The following is an 18,960-nucleotide window of genomic DNA, read 5'->3' on the forward strand; positions in this document are numbered from 1 at the left end:
GTCAAACTGATGTGATCAGTAAATACATCTTTTTAAACGCCACAACTTTTATCTGAAACATTTTTTTCTAAAATGCTTAGTTTTCGAGATATTTCACCGGTCCGGGACTTTTTGAACACCCTGTATATATATATATATAGAGTGTCTCAGACTTTCCTCCGCAAATTTTGTGGGGACGTAGGACGGGTTGAGATGAACATAAAAGTTCTATATATCGTTTTGCGATATTCGCAATAATAATTGAGATCGGAAATTGGAAAAGCAACGCACCACTGCCTGTGCTTATATCGTTGCGTTTCTACATCTTGCCGCACCGCGCCAAGGCAAGATGTAGAAGCCAAGACTAGGACATCCAGTATGTACGTGTGTGTGTGTGTGTGTGTGTGTATGAACACACTACGAAATATTTTATATGAATATGTTATACCACATATAATATCCAGAGCAGCATTGATAATAAAGGGAAAAATATCGATAGCTTTCTCCGGGCATTTTGCTATTTCTTTTTCGAGGCACTTTATTAGGATATCTGCTTTTTCGGATATTATTATTGCAAATTGGTCCAGTATACTAAAATGGAACGTTGGTCCGATGAGTCTTCTATCATGAAACCATTGTGCTCCTGAAACAGCGTTAGTTAAATAACCAGACATGTTTGGTTAATCTACCAAAAATCCTATTAACTTAAACAGAATTCGGGTCACATTAATCGGAATTTCTGGATAGTTCATATTCGACCAGATATTTAGTTAATTCAACCAAATCTTTTTTTCGTGCATTAATTACCATTTATTTATTTATATATCGAATATTTATTTATTTATTTTTGTATTATTTTAATATTTATTTATATATTAGGCATACGTAAAAAAGGTACAATAAGACAAATGTTCCATGCTTCTGCTCCATGAAACGTTAAAAATGAATACGTGCATATTATTATTCCGTTTACCTGTAGAAGTGAGAAGACCATAGCCCAACCAAGGTGTCAACAATTTATACTCTACACCTTTCTCAATATTAATCGTACTGGGAAAAATTACCTGTAAATATTTTCATGCAATATATATAATAACAAGTTGTACACGCAACGATATTTGACGATATCTGGCGTTTGCTATTGCGTTTAAAATGTATACAATTTTCCTAGGAGAAAATTCAGCGATAATTTACTTTCATTCATTGCGTCAACAGTTTCAAAAATAACTTTGTAAATTTGTCCAAGAATGTTCGCGATCACTAGACGTACACGCGCATAAACGCACGTATGAGATTTTGCTTTGTGATAATTGGCTTGTTCTTTTTCGAGGAATTTTCTGAACTAGCGTATACTGGGATGCTATAAATTAGAGTGAAATAAATATATTTTATTTCATTTTAACTTATTGTACCCTAGTGTACACTGATCCAGAGAGTTCCTCGAAAAAGAATAGACCTATACAGACTGCACAGATTCGTATCATATTTGTTATCGGAGAGAAAAAATGTGACCGATTATTTCAAGTTAGCGTTTAATTCTACTTACCTCTAAAAATTCAGGCTTGTAAATGTTAACTATTGGCTTGGACCCAATAAATTGTACAAATATTCCGTCTTTGAATTCGTTCGGTAATGTTAGAAACCATTTTAAACGCTCTACGAACAAATAGTAAAAATAGGAAGCTTTATTATTTCAAATAATACAATTAATGGCAATATTATATATATTTGCAATGCTTTTTTACCTATATCGTTCATCCTTATTAACTTAATTGCATGGCCAATGAGAGGATATGTCTTGAATCCAGGAATATTTTTCACTTTTTGCCGCATAGTATAATCATAACGCACTAACGATATAATGTAGACTCCAATGAGACACAAAGTGCCAAGTACCAAAAAGACGATATCCATTGCAACCCTGCGAACGTTGAAACTACAATTATTGTACCGTGATTACATAGTTTTAAAAGTACGATTCAGTACGCTATTACTTGTGTAAACCCAGGTAGCACAGAGAATTCAAAAAGAATTCAATCGTATGTTACCAATTCTGAGTTCATTTTTAGATGCAAAAAAATTCCTTTTATTGAACTAAACTCTGAAGAATTCTTTTTGTATCTGAAAATAAACTCATAAATGGTGACATACGGTTAAATTTTTTAAAAATTCTTTTTTAATTCTATCTGGGAACTTAACTGTATTAGTAATATAAAAGACGTATCTTATATGTTATAATAGAGATACTAATTTAATACGTTTATTATACGTGTCCCTTGTGTATGATTTATCCGATCGAAAATAAAATACGCATTGCTTTTTTTAATATTTTAACATTTAAAACTCCTCGTATCTTATCGCGGCCATGTTGGACTTATAACGTGATAAGCGAGAAATAACACGTTGCATTACATGGCATTTCTAAATAAAATTAAATAAAAATAAAAGGAGACCTGAGATTGTTTCACCACATTTGTAAAATTATATCCTTTTCTCCTGACGATCAATAATTAGTCGTATAACAAATGATGAAAATGATGAATAAGACATGTTTATGCACGAGAACACGCGACTAAACAGCTGATGACAGAAGTAGAAAATCACCTTCCATATATAATATACCGGGCTGAGCTTTCGGATAATTCTACGGGTTTCACAAGTGCATCACATGTCATAGCTTACCGAATATTAACGAAATGTAAAACTGCATGTAATGTAAAAGTTCGCTGTCAGCACGTCACTACACGTCACTTTTTCATGCCTTTTAGTTCAGCGTTTTGTCGATAAATGTTGTTAGGTTCTTTTCCGTGCTGTGCCCATAAGTAATATGAATTAGATGAACAGAGAATCTCTGTTTATCTTTATCTTACCGACAAGCAATCGTAGCATGAGTCAGCAAAGATATCACTTACGAAATATCTTCTCTCACCCGTTCTTCCCTTTCGAGCGATACATGTTATGCACGTGACGTATGATGCATGTGACGCACTTGTGAAACCTGTAGAATTATCCGAAAGCTAAGTTCAGCCCGGTATATTATATGTGCAAGGTGATTTTCTACTTCTGTCATCAGCTATTTAGTCGCGTGTTCTCGTGCATACCCGATGAAAAATTTGTCATGCAAAATTTTGTATGAAATTTGTCCATACATAATTATGTATAATTATATATAATCATATAAAATTATATATAATTATACATATATATATAATTATGTATAACAATATGTATAATTATATATAAATTTATGCGTAATTATATAAAATTATATATATAATTATACATAATTATATATAATTATATATAATTATATATATAAGTAGAATATATGAACATGAATGGACAAATTTGATACATAATAATATATAATTATATATAATTTTATATAATTTTATATAATTATATATAAAAAATTTTTCATTGGGTAAACATGCCTTATTCATCATTTTCATCATTTGTTATACGACTAATTATTAATCGTCAGGAGAAAAGGATATAATTTTACAAGTGTGGTGAAACAATCTCAAGTGCCCTTTTATTTTTATTTAATTTTATTTAGAAATGTCACGTAATGCTTGTCAACATGTTATTTTACCGGGCAGAAAAACATTTCGAGATCAGCACCAGAATTGTAAAAATATTAATTAAATTTTTCTCACCTTAATAATTAATTTGTACGAATACGTTTTAATTCAAGTAATTCCTGATTGATTCAAACAAAATCAATTTAAGAATTTTTAATTGACGATTGATATAAACGAAGGAGATCAAAGATCGTTTAACAATAAAGACTGCGTTCCGAAATTCACTGCCACTACTGAAATTCTATAATATACGTAACATGAACTATAGATTTTCAGTACTGGCAGTACATTTCGGAATGCAGCCAAAATCCAGCAAATTAAATTAAAAGCCATGTTCACAATTGTCAAAAAGTATTTGCTGAAAAACGAGGTTTTTCTATAGAAAAACTGTATTTTCATAAAGTTTCCTGGGATTTGGACAATTTTAAGCTTCACATTTGAGTTAAACAGGTCCAAAAATATAAAAATACTGCAATTTCATACAATTCCCTTACAGGAAAATTTTGGCCTTTTTACAGCATTGTTTTTTTGCTAAGCTCAATCGTCAATTAAAGGGCGTTTAATTAAATTTACTAAATTCAATTATTTATTAAACGATTTTTTATTCCCTTTGTTCATATGAATCATCAATTGAGTGATCTTTAATTGAACAAGTTAAAATCAATTATTATTGGTCTTTGATAGAAGTAATTGAAATAAATTGTTAAATAAATAGTCTGCAATTAGTAGATAAGTTGAATTGATAATTGAAGGAACTTTGATTTCCTTCGTTCAATCGTCAATTGAACGGCTCTTAATTGACTTGATTGTAATTAATCGTCAATGAAATATTTTCCAATTGATTCAAAAGAATTGAAACATACTCAAATAAATCATTAAATTGAGAAAAATTTAATTGATATTTTTACAACTCTCGTCCCAGTCTCACAATGTCCGGCTTATGCATTGCTCGAAAAGGAGGAACGGGTGAGAGGAGATTTTATAAACGATAGTACATCGCCGTTGGTTCGTGTTTGTCAGTTCATTAGTATTGAGATAAAGACAGACAAAAATTCGCTGTCCATCTTTGTCTAAATATATGTGTTTTAGCAATCGGCGCGGCACGATTCAATTTGTATTTTATAACAAGCAAACAAACAAACAAGTACTTACAATACTCAACGTGTGTTGAAAGCGTCAACTCTTATGATAGTCGTAGCACAAGCAGATATTCAAGTATATTACCGAGACACTTCACCTTCCTTCAGATATTATGATGAACTTTATTCCTGAAGGTGTTTATTTGTTAAGACGTTTCGCTGTTATCAACTGCATATATATGATAAAAGACTGACGTGATAAAAGACTGACGGTAAGAAATCGTTTGTCATTCCACAATTCTCTCAGTACACACTCATTCGCTAGAAAATAACGAGAGAAACTGCTAGATCACGACCGTAACAAGCGAATCTCTTTCTGTTCAGTATAATGTTCTACCTTTGAACTGCAAGCAACAATATACACTGATGCAGCTTGCGTCGATCTCGCGATGTTTAACAATGCACTATGCTCCTCGAAGAACTTCTTAGGAGAACTTTTATTATGGCAGAGTACTCAATTATAACGCAACCGTCTGCGATTTACATTTTGTGTGAGCGATAACGCATACACACGTAAGGATGCATACGATAAGGTATAATAAACATTTGCTTCATCGAATACGAGTTTCTGTTCTTACAAGTCGTAGAATAATGTACACGATTTTGCCGCTGTGATCATTTTACTCGAGAATTTATTGTTGGTATTATTACTGGCATACATAACGATTATAAATGTTGTTTCCTAACAAAACAATTTGCTGAAACCGGTCTCGATAATAACTTAAATGCTTTATTCTTGCGAGCCGACATCTCGTTTATGCACCGATCACGGATATTGCAGGAAAAATCTTCCAATGTCGATTCTTGGCGAGAAAGATGATTGTTAATTTACCTTGCATCATATTACTGTGCGCGTCAGATTGATGAGAATTTTTATCGGGAGAAAATTCCGCGTACGCTTGATGTGGACTAAAATTATGGTCTACGAGAATAAAAGTGTGACAACGCAGATAGCACAGAGAATTTAAAAAGAATTAAAAAAGAATTCAGTCATATGTCACCAATTAATTTTTAGGTGCAAAAATAATTCTTCAGAATTCAGTTCAGTGAAAAGAATTCTTTTTGCGTCTAAAAATGAACTCAGAATTGGTGACATACGAGTAAATTCTTTTTGAATTCTCTGTGTTATGTGGGAACGCACGGTTCTGTCAGACGCGATTTGCAGTCATTTATTATCGAACCAGCGTGGCTCGATGATGTTGCATTTGACTGGCGGTAAGGTAATCGGCAAGATCGAGGGTAGAGACGTGGGTAAAAATTCTCCGGGCCACAGGTGAAGTGCATCCACGAACAACAATCCGACCAGAATGCCGCGAAGCAAAGGCGCGAAAACACTCGAGAGCCGAGCTCTGTTAGCTTTTTGCGGCCAAATGAACACGAGCCGGGAATCACCTGTAAAACAGATAGCGTCAGTACAATTCTCTGTCTCTTACACGAGAAACCGGCCGGCTTTTCACTCTACCTGATTAGTAAATCGCGACACTAAATATTACGGCGATTTTTCGCCGCAATTGTCTTATCAGTACTGTATCGTACATGTAGAAAAAATAAAAACAATGAAAATTGTAGATAAAATCGGTGGATTTGTTTAACCAAAAATACAAATAAGCTTGCCCGTTATCGCTGAATGTTATCGCACAAGAAAGACCCGGAAATCTCAATAAGTAAAATGTTAGCAGCAGTTAGTATAAAATTGGCTCGGATATCGGCAGTATCAATTGGTGCATGTACATTGCGCGACTGCAGGAGATTTGTCGAGAGATCGTGGAAAGTTGCAAGTGAGACGTCCGAACGACGATCGAACTCTCTTAAAGTGAAACATTATTGAAGCAAATATACGCTGATTTGCAGCTATAAGTATAGCACTGAAACTGCTCAGTGCTATACTTATAAATGATATCAGTGACTATTCACTGATTTACTTTAAGAGAGAACGAAGTTACTTGAAGGTGCTTAACGCACCTACATTGCGACGGCTGATCGACGAGGTGACGCGATGCGGACAGACACCAGCGGGTGCGCTGAAGACTCCATCGGCGAGACGTGTCTTTCTCTTCCGGTAACTGAAGATACGGCCTCGCCTGTGTAACGCACGACACGCAAATTTGTCTTGCCAATCGGTGCAAACGGATCCGGTGAATGTGCTGCCGGTGCTCTCCTGAAGAGAAGCACTCGTCACTGTCACCAAAGAAAACTTGTCGTCGTCGTCGTTGTCGCCGTTTCCGTCCCGGCAACTCGATGTCGACTCGTCCAATTTGCTGTGTAAATGCCGAAAAATTGTTCTAAAACGGCGCTATCTGAGCCAGTCGCGCGTAAATCCCTGTTTATCTGTAATCGCAGAGTCGCGTAATCGAGTCGCGTAATCGAGTCTGAAATTTTTCATCTGTATCTTTCTATATTATCGTTTTACTAGCGGTCGAGTCGAATGGCGACGACATCCTGGTCAGCTCGGACGTGCTCCAGATTTCCACGCGAGTTCCGCTCTAATCCTTCCTGCCGCTGTCTCCGATTTGCGTGTCGATTAATCGATCGATAAACGCTTATGTCATCTTAGATTCTGAATCGTTACCGGGTCTGCGTGATTACTTGCAACCGATAGGTAAAAATGTCAGATGGAGAATATACGTGCGTATGCCACGTTTCTTTTGTTTCATAAATTAGAGGTCTGTTCTTTCTAGCTGAACTATCTGACACGGTGCAATAAGTTAGAGTGAGACAAATATATTTTATTTTACTCAAATTTATTGCACCAGTTCAGGCAGCTCAGCTAAACAGAACAAACCTTAGATCTCGATTATATTTCGATGATTCGGATGTGCAAACAGATTCGATGGCTATGAACTGTGAATCTACTTTTAAAACTGTCCAAGTCGCGCTCGATACATACAAACAACATACCATTTTTCTGCTCTTTCGTGCTCAAAATTCAAAAAAGTTTCAAGTAAACGCGTGAATCTCACGCAATACAATTTTATCATTTTAATTTTATCTATGGGCACAACTGGCACGTAACAACGTGGATATTGAGTGGATTCGTCAAAATGTCAAATAAAATTAGTGAGTAACCTAATCAACTAGCGGTCGACTCGTGCGCATTTTAGCGCACAGTCTCGTGCAACATATAGATTATACGACAGAGAAGAAACGAAACATTTTATATTACATAAAATTGCTGTCTCTTTCATGCAAAAGACCCGGGTTCGCCACTGGCAAATGTCGTGTCGGAAATTGAGGAACGTCGATGCGACCTCATCGATCGCCACGGGCAGCTTCGAGACAAAATTGCTACGATGGAACGCTCCATTCCAGCTCTGATGACGTGCAATATGTGGAGAATAGCCATCGACGGTCCAGACTGCCGCGACGGTACAATGCGACAGATCATGAATAAGTTTTTACCACAGCCGGATCTTGTCGCTCAACTTCTTGTCGAATTAAAAGGCAATGTCAACGATCTCCGTCTGGAAACAGTAAAGTTGCATGTACGGCACGATTGAGACGATAAATCCTGGTAAATTTTGTCAGCGTATCTTTTTGGCGCAACAGCGTTTTCGATCATCATCGGATTTTCTCAAGAATTTGTCCCACGATTCCTTGAGAATTACTCCTTAAATGTGAGCGTTTTTCATCGGCAGGATAAGATTATAGATACGGATGTGAAGTTGGAAGAAACTACCATGGAATTGGAGTCTGTGGAACTGGCTAACAAAGAGATGGAAGAGAAGCTGATAGGCTTGCGTAATCAAGCAGAAAAATACAATACACCGAGCCTACATTCCATCCATTCCGAAGACCTGATATGTCTGAAAAAGATTCGTCAGTTTGCCGAAGAGGAACTCGATTTGAAGAGTTGCATCAAGGAACTGGAGGACAAAGAAGATACGTATAGACGACAAATGAAAAAATTTTTACCTTGTGAGAAATTTCAGGGCAATGACGAGAAAGTAATGGGATGTGTACAGGATTCGATGGGAAACGATAGAAAGGTCTCCGAACGCAACGTAGACGCGATAAAGGAAATCTATACTTGTAAAGATGTTGGACAAGTAAGTAAAAGGAAAAACCATAGCTATGACGTAACGTTTGTTTCCGCAACGAATCTTATACGCTCTTTCTGACTTAGAAAGCTCGTTGTACGTGCCCAACGAAATCGTTTCAAACATATCGCTTGTTGAATTTGTATAAAAATTTCTGCCCGCCACTTTCACGTTACATCCCGTTGGACAATTGTGCACCGTGTTCAACCACAAAATGCAAACCTCGCGATAATCGAGCATCTTGCCAACCGGTTGTTTCTGCTACATCGAAGGCCGGACCTTTCTATACGATAGATACTTATCGCGAATCTGATATCATCTCAAAGACAGGTATGTGCTCGTTAATGCTTCTTCCCAGATAACATGCATGTTAAAAGATGTTGAAAAGATATTTAAAAGACATCTTATGCAACAAAATGTTGCATAAGATGTCTTTCAGATATCTTTTCGATATCTGAAAGACATGCATGTTATCTGGGTTCTTTACGATTTCGTAAAATTTTACACTCCGCGTATATAACAAAAACTTGTAAAAATGGAAACATTTTTTTGCATTTAACGATTATATAATATATGAATTTACAGAAACATTTATTATAAAATATTATAATTATCACTGATTGCTAAAGAAAATAATACGTGTAGATCTAAAGGTGAAATCAGACGGTGCGTAATAGAACTGCGTAATAGAGAATGTGTCATAGAAGCAACTAATCAACGCTATTTCGCTTTATTATATCACGCAAGTTTTGCGGAATAGCGCCGATTGATTGCTTCTATGATGCGCTCTCTATTCCGTAGTTCTATTACGCACCTTCTGATTTCACCCTTAAGCTAAGAACCTTCACACACAAATTGACATAACAGTAATGTAAAACGTACCAGAAGAATTGACCAATCGAGTATTCACAAAAATGATAACTTTATAATTCGATGATATTTAACGTGATTCAAAAAAATTCTTACGGTATATTTTATATTACTGTTATGTCAATTTGTGAAGACTCTAATAGGCCTTTTACAATAAGCCATTAATCATAAGCCGTAGACAAGTTGACCAACAATTTTTAAAAATTTAATTTAAAAAATAATCGACTGTGTAATTAATTTGCTTATACCTTATGACTAATGGCTATTGTAGACGGCCCATAATATTACATGCGTCGTATGACATATATTGTGAGACATGTCGATTGGTTGATGGATAAAATTCTCCCAATGTTCTCAACTTTTTCTTCATGTACCAAATATTCTCTATCCAATTAAAATGTTCGACAAGCTTGTCGTACGATACATGTAATATTAGCCTAACAAATCGTAATACCACTATACAAGTTAACGTTCAAATATATGAGCATAAACTTTCAGATGTATTGCGTTCTCTCAAAAATTCGATACATTTTCCTGTGCTGTGCGAACACGATAAAATTGACAACGCGTGTGAGATTTGTGCTCCTTGCGAACAAATCGATAGCTACAATTAATGTACATGCGAAGGAAAGTGCACGTGCAGATAATCGACTGCACCATTATGTATTGATGTCTCATCGTTGAAATCTATAATTTATGTATGGATGGCTTCGAAGGCGTTCGAGATGGTTAAATGGTGATATCAGCGAGGAATTTTTCAGACTTTGTACCTATAAAAGGCAGCAAGGAATCAACGGAACAACATAATACTTCAATGTTTGGTCCACAATATTTTATATATCTTTGTTCCAGCGCACAGTGTATACAAATAATTGATTTTTTGCTTAGAAAAAAAGAAAAAAAAAGATTGTCGTTTTTAATTTTATAGTTTCTAATTCACTTATATTCACAATAATGTTAATTTTGCAAACATCTTATAAAAACAAACGTATAAGCTTGCAAACGTGTAATGTTTAATCATAGATACATATGATAATAGGTAGGTAGGTGCGTACATATTATATCAATCACTTAAAACGGTATGTTGAAAGGGTAATAAGGACTGGCTTCTGACCTGAAAATGAAAACAAAATTATTAGCATATCACAATGCATTATGATTATAAAAAAATTCTCTCCTTTTGATCGATAGGAAATCTCATCTTTATAGTTAGTAATAATAATCAGTTGACTTACCCAGTTAGAGGGCAAATTCTTCCATTGCAATTGAAAGTATCAATATATGCGATATCTTCGGGTTTTAATTCAAAGTCGAATACTTTGCTGTTCTCAAGAATTCGAGATCTCGTAACTGATTTTGGTATCACTATGTGACCACGTTCCAACTAAAAATAATTATTAGAACCTGATATTAACTCACTATATTCATATTGGATTGCTAATGACATACAATACACTGTAAATATTAGATGCAAATATTTGTTTCAGGTGTTTGATTTAATTAATACACATATGATAATACATATATAATACATATATAATAATATATTAATATGATACCTGATAACGTATGAGTATCTGTGCAGGTGTTTTGCTGTACTTTGTGGCGATTTGAGATAATGTTTTGTCTTCCAACAGTTTCGGATCGTCTGGTTTAGCCCATGGTCTATCTGGCGATCCAAGTGGACTGTAGGCCGTGACAAGAATGCCCTTCTCCTTACAAAAGTTTGACAGCTCCTTTTGCGATAGATAAGGATGACATTCGATCTGGAGTAATACAAGAATGATAACTCTCTTTTTCTTATTTTCTTTGGTAAAAGTACGTCGAATAACAGCAAAAGTTGTAAATTAATGCAACATCAACGCGATTTTATCAAATGATCTTTGGTAGTAAATGCATATGCCCGGCAAATTAAATTGCATTTCTTTTCGATCACTGCCATACTTTTAATTTACCTGATTCGTAACAGGTTTAACCGTCGCATTCTCGAGCAGTCTGGTAATTTGCTCGGAATTAAAATTACTGATTCCGATGTTTTTCGCCAAACCCTTGGATAGTACAGCTTCCATAGCCTTCCAAGTGTCGACGTAATCTACATCACTCAAAGTGGTGGTTCCGTCAGCATTTTTAGGGAAAAGATTGTCACCCTCTTTGAAACCAACTGGCCAGTGTATCAAGTAGAGATCTACATAGTCAAGGCCAAGATCAGCTAGCGTACGCTTGATGGTTGGTTCCACCAGATCAGGTCTGTGGAAAGTGTTCCATAGCTTGCTAGTTATAAATAGCTCTTCTCTCTTTACGACATTCTCCTTGATTTTTGCTTGTATAGCGGCTCCAATTTCCTTCTCGTTGCCATAAATGTAAGCGCAATCAATGTGTCTGTAGCCGATGTCAATAGCATCTTGGACTGCCTGCGTGACTTCACCCGGTTTAGACTGAAATCAAATCAAGTGGAATCAAATCAGTGAATAATGGTGTAGTTTTCGATGTGTAGAGATGGTTGTAAATTTTTTAAATATATTCTTTCCTGAAAAAAATAACCTAAAAATATTCAAACTATCATATAGTTGCATCATACAATAAATATAATTAAAGTACGCGAGTGATCGCTTGTAAAATTATTTTCTCTTATTCACGGTTACTTTGCACTATAGTCTTGTAGATAAAATCGACGAAGCTTAGTCATTGTTTATTATCGTTGCCTGTTATCGTCAGTTATCAGTCGTTATTTATACATGCTAAAGTAATCTATATTTTATTGAAACTACATTTCGCGCGAGGACTTTACGATAACACTTGACGGGTCTAAATTATTCGCAATTTATGTTAATTACGGAAATAATGTTATGAAAAATATGAAAAATGCGAACCTCTTAAGCCCATATTAATCTGAATTTAGATTTTTCTTTTTTTTTTTATTTGAGCTAATCATTACATTACATTAATAACATTACATTTGTAATCGTAATTATCAGCTAAAAACTCACATCTGTCTCTAATTTAAATCTGAATATCTCACTTGAGACAAACGTAACGACTATTGATATGAATCTTAGTTTTGTAATTGCAACATAAGAATTGAAAATCATGTATTTTTAATTGCAGTAATTATATAGAAAATATTACACTTCTAAGATTCCTTCAATTTTAAAATATACTATAAAGAGTGAAAATCTGAGTTATCTGAACATCAAACTATGCGTGGGTAGCATGTAATTTCAAAAATTCAAAACACTTAGATATTATAGTTTTATCTTTTGTTATGCTTCATTATCTATGAATATTAATACAATGAATGAATTCAACACAATACAAATTTAGCATTTTTTAAATTAATTTCTTCTTATTTTGTCACAAAAATCTTTCACCTTCCTATATTGATGTGTCTATCATATGTTAAAATTGATGATTCTACAAAAATTAATAATGAATTTTATGCAAGATTTGGGCAATCTTATACTTTGCATAGGGACTTTTGCTAATTTTTGCAGAATACTCTTAGTATATAGTATAATAGATTCATCAATTTAGAAAAGCAAAAGGTTTCATAAAGACTGTTTAGCAATATATTATAAATTAATATATTATAAATTAATATATTATAAATATATTATAAATTAATATATTATAAAAAATCTGTAAAATTGGGCTAAATTGTAGACAACAGTATAGTATAGTACTGTATAGTATAGTAGAAAAGATCAAAAAGTACTTAAACAAAAATTGTAAACAGGGAAAAATTATATGTTCGAAATGATAGTATAAAGAGAATCACGCAATAATTGTGAATATATTTCAATGTAAAACACTACGACACTTTAAAGTGCAATTACATGTGACTCTCACATGGTTTTAAGCACAAGTAACTTGGAAAGAATTTCATCTTTCATAACACATATCTCAAAATCAAAACAACACTCGAAATGTGTAATCTTAGTTATTTCTTATCTTAGTTATTTCCATTTGACACAAGTTGCTACTTAGAATTAGACTTAGAACGTAGAATTAGAAACCGACCGTTCGTGGATTGCACAATTCAACGAAATGCGAAAAAAAGACTTGCCTTCCATGTACCCAGACCAAAGGCCGGTACTTGGTTGCCGTTATGAAACTTTAACATCGGTGTTGTTAGATGTGACATTAAATACACTAGCTTATTTTGCTATACGTTTACTACGTATCAATCGCCTGTAGACTCACGATCAACTCGCTCAACTGAATGCCGGTTTTATCTGTCGTGATTCACTTCTTATAGCTATCCCCACTTATGGATATAGGAATATTTGGACCGAGCATAAGGTACCTACACAGACGCGTGCTGTAAGCTTTAGACCTGAGAGAAAATATCTGTCGCAACCATTTAAGTTAATCAAAATTAGCATGTATATAATATACGATGCATGTAAACCGAAAAAATTTTCATATCACACGCAATCGCGCGGTGCGATTTTAACCAAGGTATTATTACGCGTTTCGAGGTTATATGTAAACATAAATATTTACTGTAGTGTTCCATTTTTTTTACAAAATAAATATTCTGTAACTTTTAACAATAACATCGTTACGTTGTCGGTGAATATAACATATGGCAGAAAAACTGCGCAACTGTTGTTATTAGCACATAATGACTGCATAACGAGTTACAGAATTACGGCACAGCGGCTTTATTCTCGAATAATATCACGTACGATATTTCAATGAGAAGTTTAGTATACACAATGTGAACAACAGCTTTTCATAAAAATATCGTACTTGATATTTTTTGATAATAAAGCCGCTGGGTTTGTATCCTTGAAGATGTAACATATGGTACTTCTAGTATTATAGTACACTCGGATGGGCTATTCGAATGCAATCTTACAGATAACATGCATGTTTAAAAGATGTTGAAAAGATATGTAAAAGACGTCTTATGCAACATTTGTTTAAGGCCTTTTTGTGGCCCTAAACAATTAAAAAAAACTTGTTTATGAGCTTTTTAGGGCCCATAAACAAAGGTCCATAACCTAGATAACATGCATGTCTAAAAGATTACACAAAATGTTACATACGACGTCTTTTCGACATTTTTTAGACATGCATGTTATCTAGGTTATGGGCCTTTTACAATAAGCCACATGGTCTGTTCTTTTGCTCTGCACTGCTGCACTAGTGCAGCAGTGCAGAGTAAAAGAACAGACCTATAGTCATAAGCCGCATAAGTAAGTGGACCAATCACAGTTGATTATTTTTGAAAATAATCGACTGTGGCTGGTCAATTTGCTTACAATTTATGAAACCGACCGATACACAACTATTTCAAGAAGACGAGCGAACGTGTGCGTTCGGAGAAAGCGCTATCAATACTTACGCGCTATTCTATTTTTATCGCTTTATAGATATACAGTCGAGGACTAAAAGCTTATCCGTAATTTTTTAGTGAGTTTGTCAACTCATCCTTCTTGTCCAACGAGAGCATTCTCCCATTGGAAAATAAATTCTCTCATTGGACAAGATAGGCAGTTCACAAATTCATCAAAAGTTACAGACAATCTTTCAGTCCCCGACTGTACAACAACAAGAATATAGAATGATACATCAGCGTTAAATTCATGTCGATATATGGAGCGCATATAAGTTAATAGAAACTTTAAGAGAACGCGATATGTTTTGGCTCCTGTGGACAGGGAATACAACAATGTTTGCAACACCAATCAACTTGCTGTTTTTCCGTAGGAGCGAAAACTTGATTGGCTATCGCGTTCTGTCTATAGGACCATTGCGGCTCTGTTAGGCTAGGTTGTTAGGTTCGAGTATGTTTTACAGTATCAATTAGTTTTCTAAAAAGTAAAGTTATAGTTTAACTTGTGCTTTGACATATAAAAATTTAATTCGTCCTTTTCTCTCCATTCTTTCAATGCGCGATATAAACGTGATATTGTTACGACAAAAAATGTACACGTGTAACATTCATGGCCTTGCATTATACTTGCATAACAGCAGTCCCACAATTGTACAATGTATCGCTATATTTAAACAACGTAACGCTGACAACGTAACGATCGACAACAATGACTGCAATGACTAAACGGTAGCAGAGTTCGTCTAAAGCAATTTCGTGTCGTGGAAAGTTACTGCGATCGTTCAGAACATTTAGAGCGATGAATTGGGCCCTTGTTGCGACTGTAGAGGAACAAAGATTTATTCATGCTTATATTGTCTGATGAAGCCACCAAAAAGAGCGATCAACACGTGTTGAAATTGTTGAATAGTCGGATATTTATTAAGTTAGGTTAGATTTGTGACTAACATTTCGTATCTTCCGATCTTCACCACCAGTACTGAAAATCTATAGAATACGTGACATGAATTATATAGATTTTCAATACTGACACTGAAACTATTGGAACACAACATTTGTAAGAACAAGTGAGACCTTAATCGATAAATGATGTAAATTATTATTTCTATAGATATTGCATATTTCGAGAAGTGGATCTGCAGGAGGTCAGCAGTTCATTTCCCAGATAGCACAGAGAATTAAAAAAGGATTAAAAAAAATTCAGTTGTATGTCACCAATTTTGGATTTATTTTCTGATGCAAAAAGAATTCTTCAGAGTTCAACTCGGTTGGCGTCAACTACTTGTTATTTATAAAAATAGCAGTGAACCGATAATGATGTGTGCAAGTAGCGATAAAATGTAACGAGTTTCGAGAATTCGCTATGTGTCTCAAAAGTATACTTAATTAAACAGCACAAGCTTATAAAAGAGGTTTAAAATAAAGATGTCTAAACTAGCAAATTGAATGTCTTTTAAAAGATTGTATCGTCAGTAATATTTTTTAAGAATAACATGTTGCAGCAGTAGATATATCTGGGAAACTCGATTGCGTTCAGAATATTTATAATTGGCCGTTATCTCTAATTGCTTCCTGCCTTTTATCATTTTTGACGGAACAATATCGAGAGTGGAATATCTTACATAATGAAAATTATGTAAATTTTGCAAATCGCACGTTTTCAAGATTTCTTTATGTATAAAATATATTCCGTTATGTATAAAATATATTCCGTTCAAAGCCCACCATATCTAAATTTAAGTCAAATATTTGGACACGTTCAGTTTTGTAAAAAGAGATTAAAGCATACGTCATCGAATTTTTTGTCTGATGTATACGTTATGTATATGTATATGCATATATATTATGTATATATGTATATGTATGTATATATATATGTATATATGTATGAATATATTAACTAGTATATGTATGTATATATGTACTAGTATATGTATATGCATCAAACTTATGCTGCAATTCTAAACAGAATCGTAAGTCTTGTAACTTCCCATATAGCACAAATCTCTAAAAGACTTTTTAAAGAATTCTAAAAGTGTTCTGGGAACTCTTTTGGAACTCTTTAAGAAGTCTTTTAGAGATTTGTGCTATATGGGTTATTCTCGTAAAATACGTAAGAACTTATGAGTAGATTTACAATTCTATGTAATATTATATGTTGTACAATTACTCGTAAATATCTACGATTTCATATAATTTACGATATTTACAAGTGATTGTACGATATATGATATTGCATATAATTATAAATCTACTCATAAATTCTTACGAATTTTACGAGAACTAGTTTTACGAGACTTACGATTCTGTTTATAATTGCACAGTATTAATCTAATCTAACCAATAAGTGAATTGCGAAACTCGTAAATGTCGATTGCATATTCCAAGTTAAAAAACTTTCTTTACTTGTATTCTTATGATGATAATTTTTATTAAAAAAAAACGGATATATATATATATATATAATATATATATATATAATATATATATAATATATATATATAATATATATATATATATATATATATTAATATATATATATAATATATATATATTAATATATATATATAATATATATATATATATATATATATTCTTTTTTACAGTAAAGTGATATTTTTTAATCAATCGTTTGCAAACAATTTATGTTCATTAACTAGCAATTGGCCAGTTTATCAGACAGTAACTATACAGAAATTAAGACAATACTAGCCAATATTTTTTGGCTAGTTACTGATCAAAAGTTAAGTAATAAATAGTAAATGCTATGGGCAGTTTTGTGTCTAGTAAAAATTTGGAAAATACTATCTCCACACACACAATGTTTCTTGGCCGGGTATAGTCCAGCTTTACGAAAAACATTATAAAAAGAAACAGCCAGTTATATCGTGTTGTGTCTCACACTAGATGGACCGGAAAAAAACCCGTCTGTGTACAGACTATCTTGGCCCAGACCTTGAAATTTGTCCAATAGCTGTAATTGAATAGACCAAGGGTCGAGTGAGCTGCGAATGCCGCCGTGAGAACGTTTCATTTTAGAGGGGATACTAATACGCTCATAGCATGTTACGACTTGTTTCCTGTTGCCTTTATAAGCTATGCAATGTTATGTGTTATGATTACAACATATATAACTATCTGCATATTTATAACTCTGTAAATATGTATTGTTGGAGGAGGAAAGCCTACCAAAGTACTACAACAAGTATGTACAGGTAATTTTAAATAAATCTGAAGAATAGAGAGAGAAGCACATTTCACATAATAAACAATATCACGTTATATGAAAACTTTTTCAGCATTAATGACATGAATTGTACAGTATTGTAATAATAGGTAGGCAACGTGTCAAATTTCTCGAACGAGATATGTTTTGGAAATATTACAAAATTTTGGAACTATTTATATTGATCTGAAAACATTTCGTAATAACGTTATATTTCGCGATAACATTATGAAATCGATGAAAATTCTAATTTTTGTATCGTTATAATCTCTGCATTGTTTACTTAATAGAGAACATGATACTTTTGTCTGTAAGTTTGTTGATGAAATGTTGTAAGGACAGGAATTTCAAGTACAGACAAAACTCGTGTGTTAACAATTAAAGAAAGTCCGTTGTTTCCTTATAAGTCTCTTGTTCTCATTACACAATTAGAACACAATGGTAATACGTATGCACTTTCGTTATCACTTCGGCCACACTGCATATTACTTATATTTTACAAAAAAAATATTGTAACATCAATTTTGGAGCAGATACACACAATAACGTTAAGATTATCGGATATCCGTTCCTCTTCTTGTTGTTGTCGTGTTATTGTGATCGGTAACACTTTGTCTGAAAAATAAACTGTATTTGTTGTGGATACAGGATATACTACAATTATCAAGACTGTAGCAGTCGACTGTAAATAGCATTAATCTTTTGTTATTCAAAGTCATATCTCTCTTATATATATATATATATATATATATATATATATATATATATATATATATATATATAT

General features: G+C 33.6%; 4 protein-coding genes across 8 annotated transcripts in view; 1 reads left to right on the plus strand and 3 right to left on the minus strand.

The window, feature by feature from the left end:
- LOC116844616 (cytochrome P450 4C1-like) overlaps nt 1-5,191 on the minus strand; it is an 8,515-nt gene extending 3,324 nt beyond the window's left edge. Inside the window, exons 1-6 of one of the 5 annotated variants that reach the window (XM_032816407.1) lie at nt 5,040-5,191; nt 4,716-4,963; nt 1,725-1,900; nt 1,526-1,635; nt 953-1,043; nt 428-622 (exon numbers count right to left, since the gene is read on the minus strand). In XM_032816407.1, the coding sequence (XP_032672298.1) occupies nt 428-622; nt 953-1,043; nt 1,526-1,635; nt 1,725-1,893 (565 nt within the window). In that variant the 5' untranslated portion in view covers nt 1,894-1,900; nt 4,716-4,963; nt 5,040-5,191. Of the gene's footprint in view, nt 1-427; nt 623-952; nt 1,044-1,525; nt 1,636-1,724; nt 1,901-2,237; nt 2,348-2,661; nt 2,856-4,715 lie in introns of those variants that run through there. The other 4 variants (XM_032816406.1, XM_032816408.1, XM_032816409.1 and 1 more) reach the window with 4 other exon arrangements.
- A 120-nt stretch (nt 5,192-5,311) lies between these two features.
- Nucleotides 5,312-7,140, minus strand: LOC116844648. The gene is made up of 4 exons (XM_032816481.1): nt 7,117-7,140; nt 6,669-6,995; nt 5,844-6,094; nt 5,312-5,611 (listed from the first exon to the last, which is right to left on the minus strand). Exons 1-4 carry the CDS (start codon nt 7,138-7,140, stop codon nt 5,458-5,460), a joined length of 756 nt encoding a protein of 251 aa, XP_032672372.1. The 3' UTR covers nt 5,312-5,457.
- LOC116844625 lies at nt 6,990-10,281 on the plus strand. Its single transcript, XM_032816430.1, has 5 exons — nt 6,990-7,759; nt 7,895-8,184; nt 8,338-8,748; nt 8,826-9,069; nt 10,108-10,281. The coding sequence occupies exons 1-5, from the start codon at nt 7,744-7,746 to the stop codon at nt 10,221-10,223; spliced, it is 1,077 nt and encodes a 358-aa protein (XP_032672321.1). The 5' UTR covers nt 6,990-7,743; the 3' UTR covers nt 10,224-10,281.
- Nucleotides 10,282-10,600: 319 nt separating this feature from the next.
- On the minus strand, nt 10,601-13,863 carry LOC116844620 (aldo-keto reductase family 1 member B1-like). The gene is made up of 5 exons (XM_032816425.1): nt 13,673-13,863; nt 11,565-12,044; nt 11,169-11,375; nt 10,845-10,993; nt 10,601-10,723 (listed from the first exon to the last, which is right to left on the minus strand). The coding sequence occupies exons 1-5, from the start codon at nt 13,748-13,750 to the stop codon at nt 10,681-10,683; spliced, it is 957 nt and encodes a 318-aa protein (XP_032672316.1). The 5' UTR covers nt 13,751-13,863; the 3' UTR covers nt 10,601-10,680.
- Between the last annotated feature and the right edge of the window lie 5,097 nt (nt 13,864-18,960).

The sequence above is a fragment of the Odontomachus brunneus genome, unplaced genomic scaffold, assembly GCF_010583005.1.
Source record: "Odontomachus brunneus isolate Ranch 3 - 2012 unplaced genomic scaffold, Obru_v1 Obru_scaffold_044, whole genome shotgun sequence".
Lineage (NCBI taxonomy): Eukaryota > Metazoa > Arthropoda > Insecta > Hymenoptera > Formicidae > Odontomachus > Odontomachus brunneus.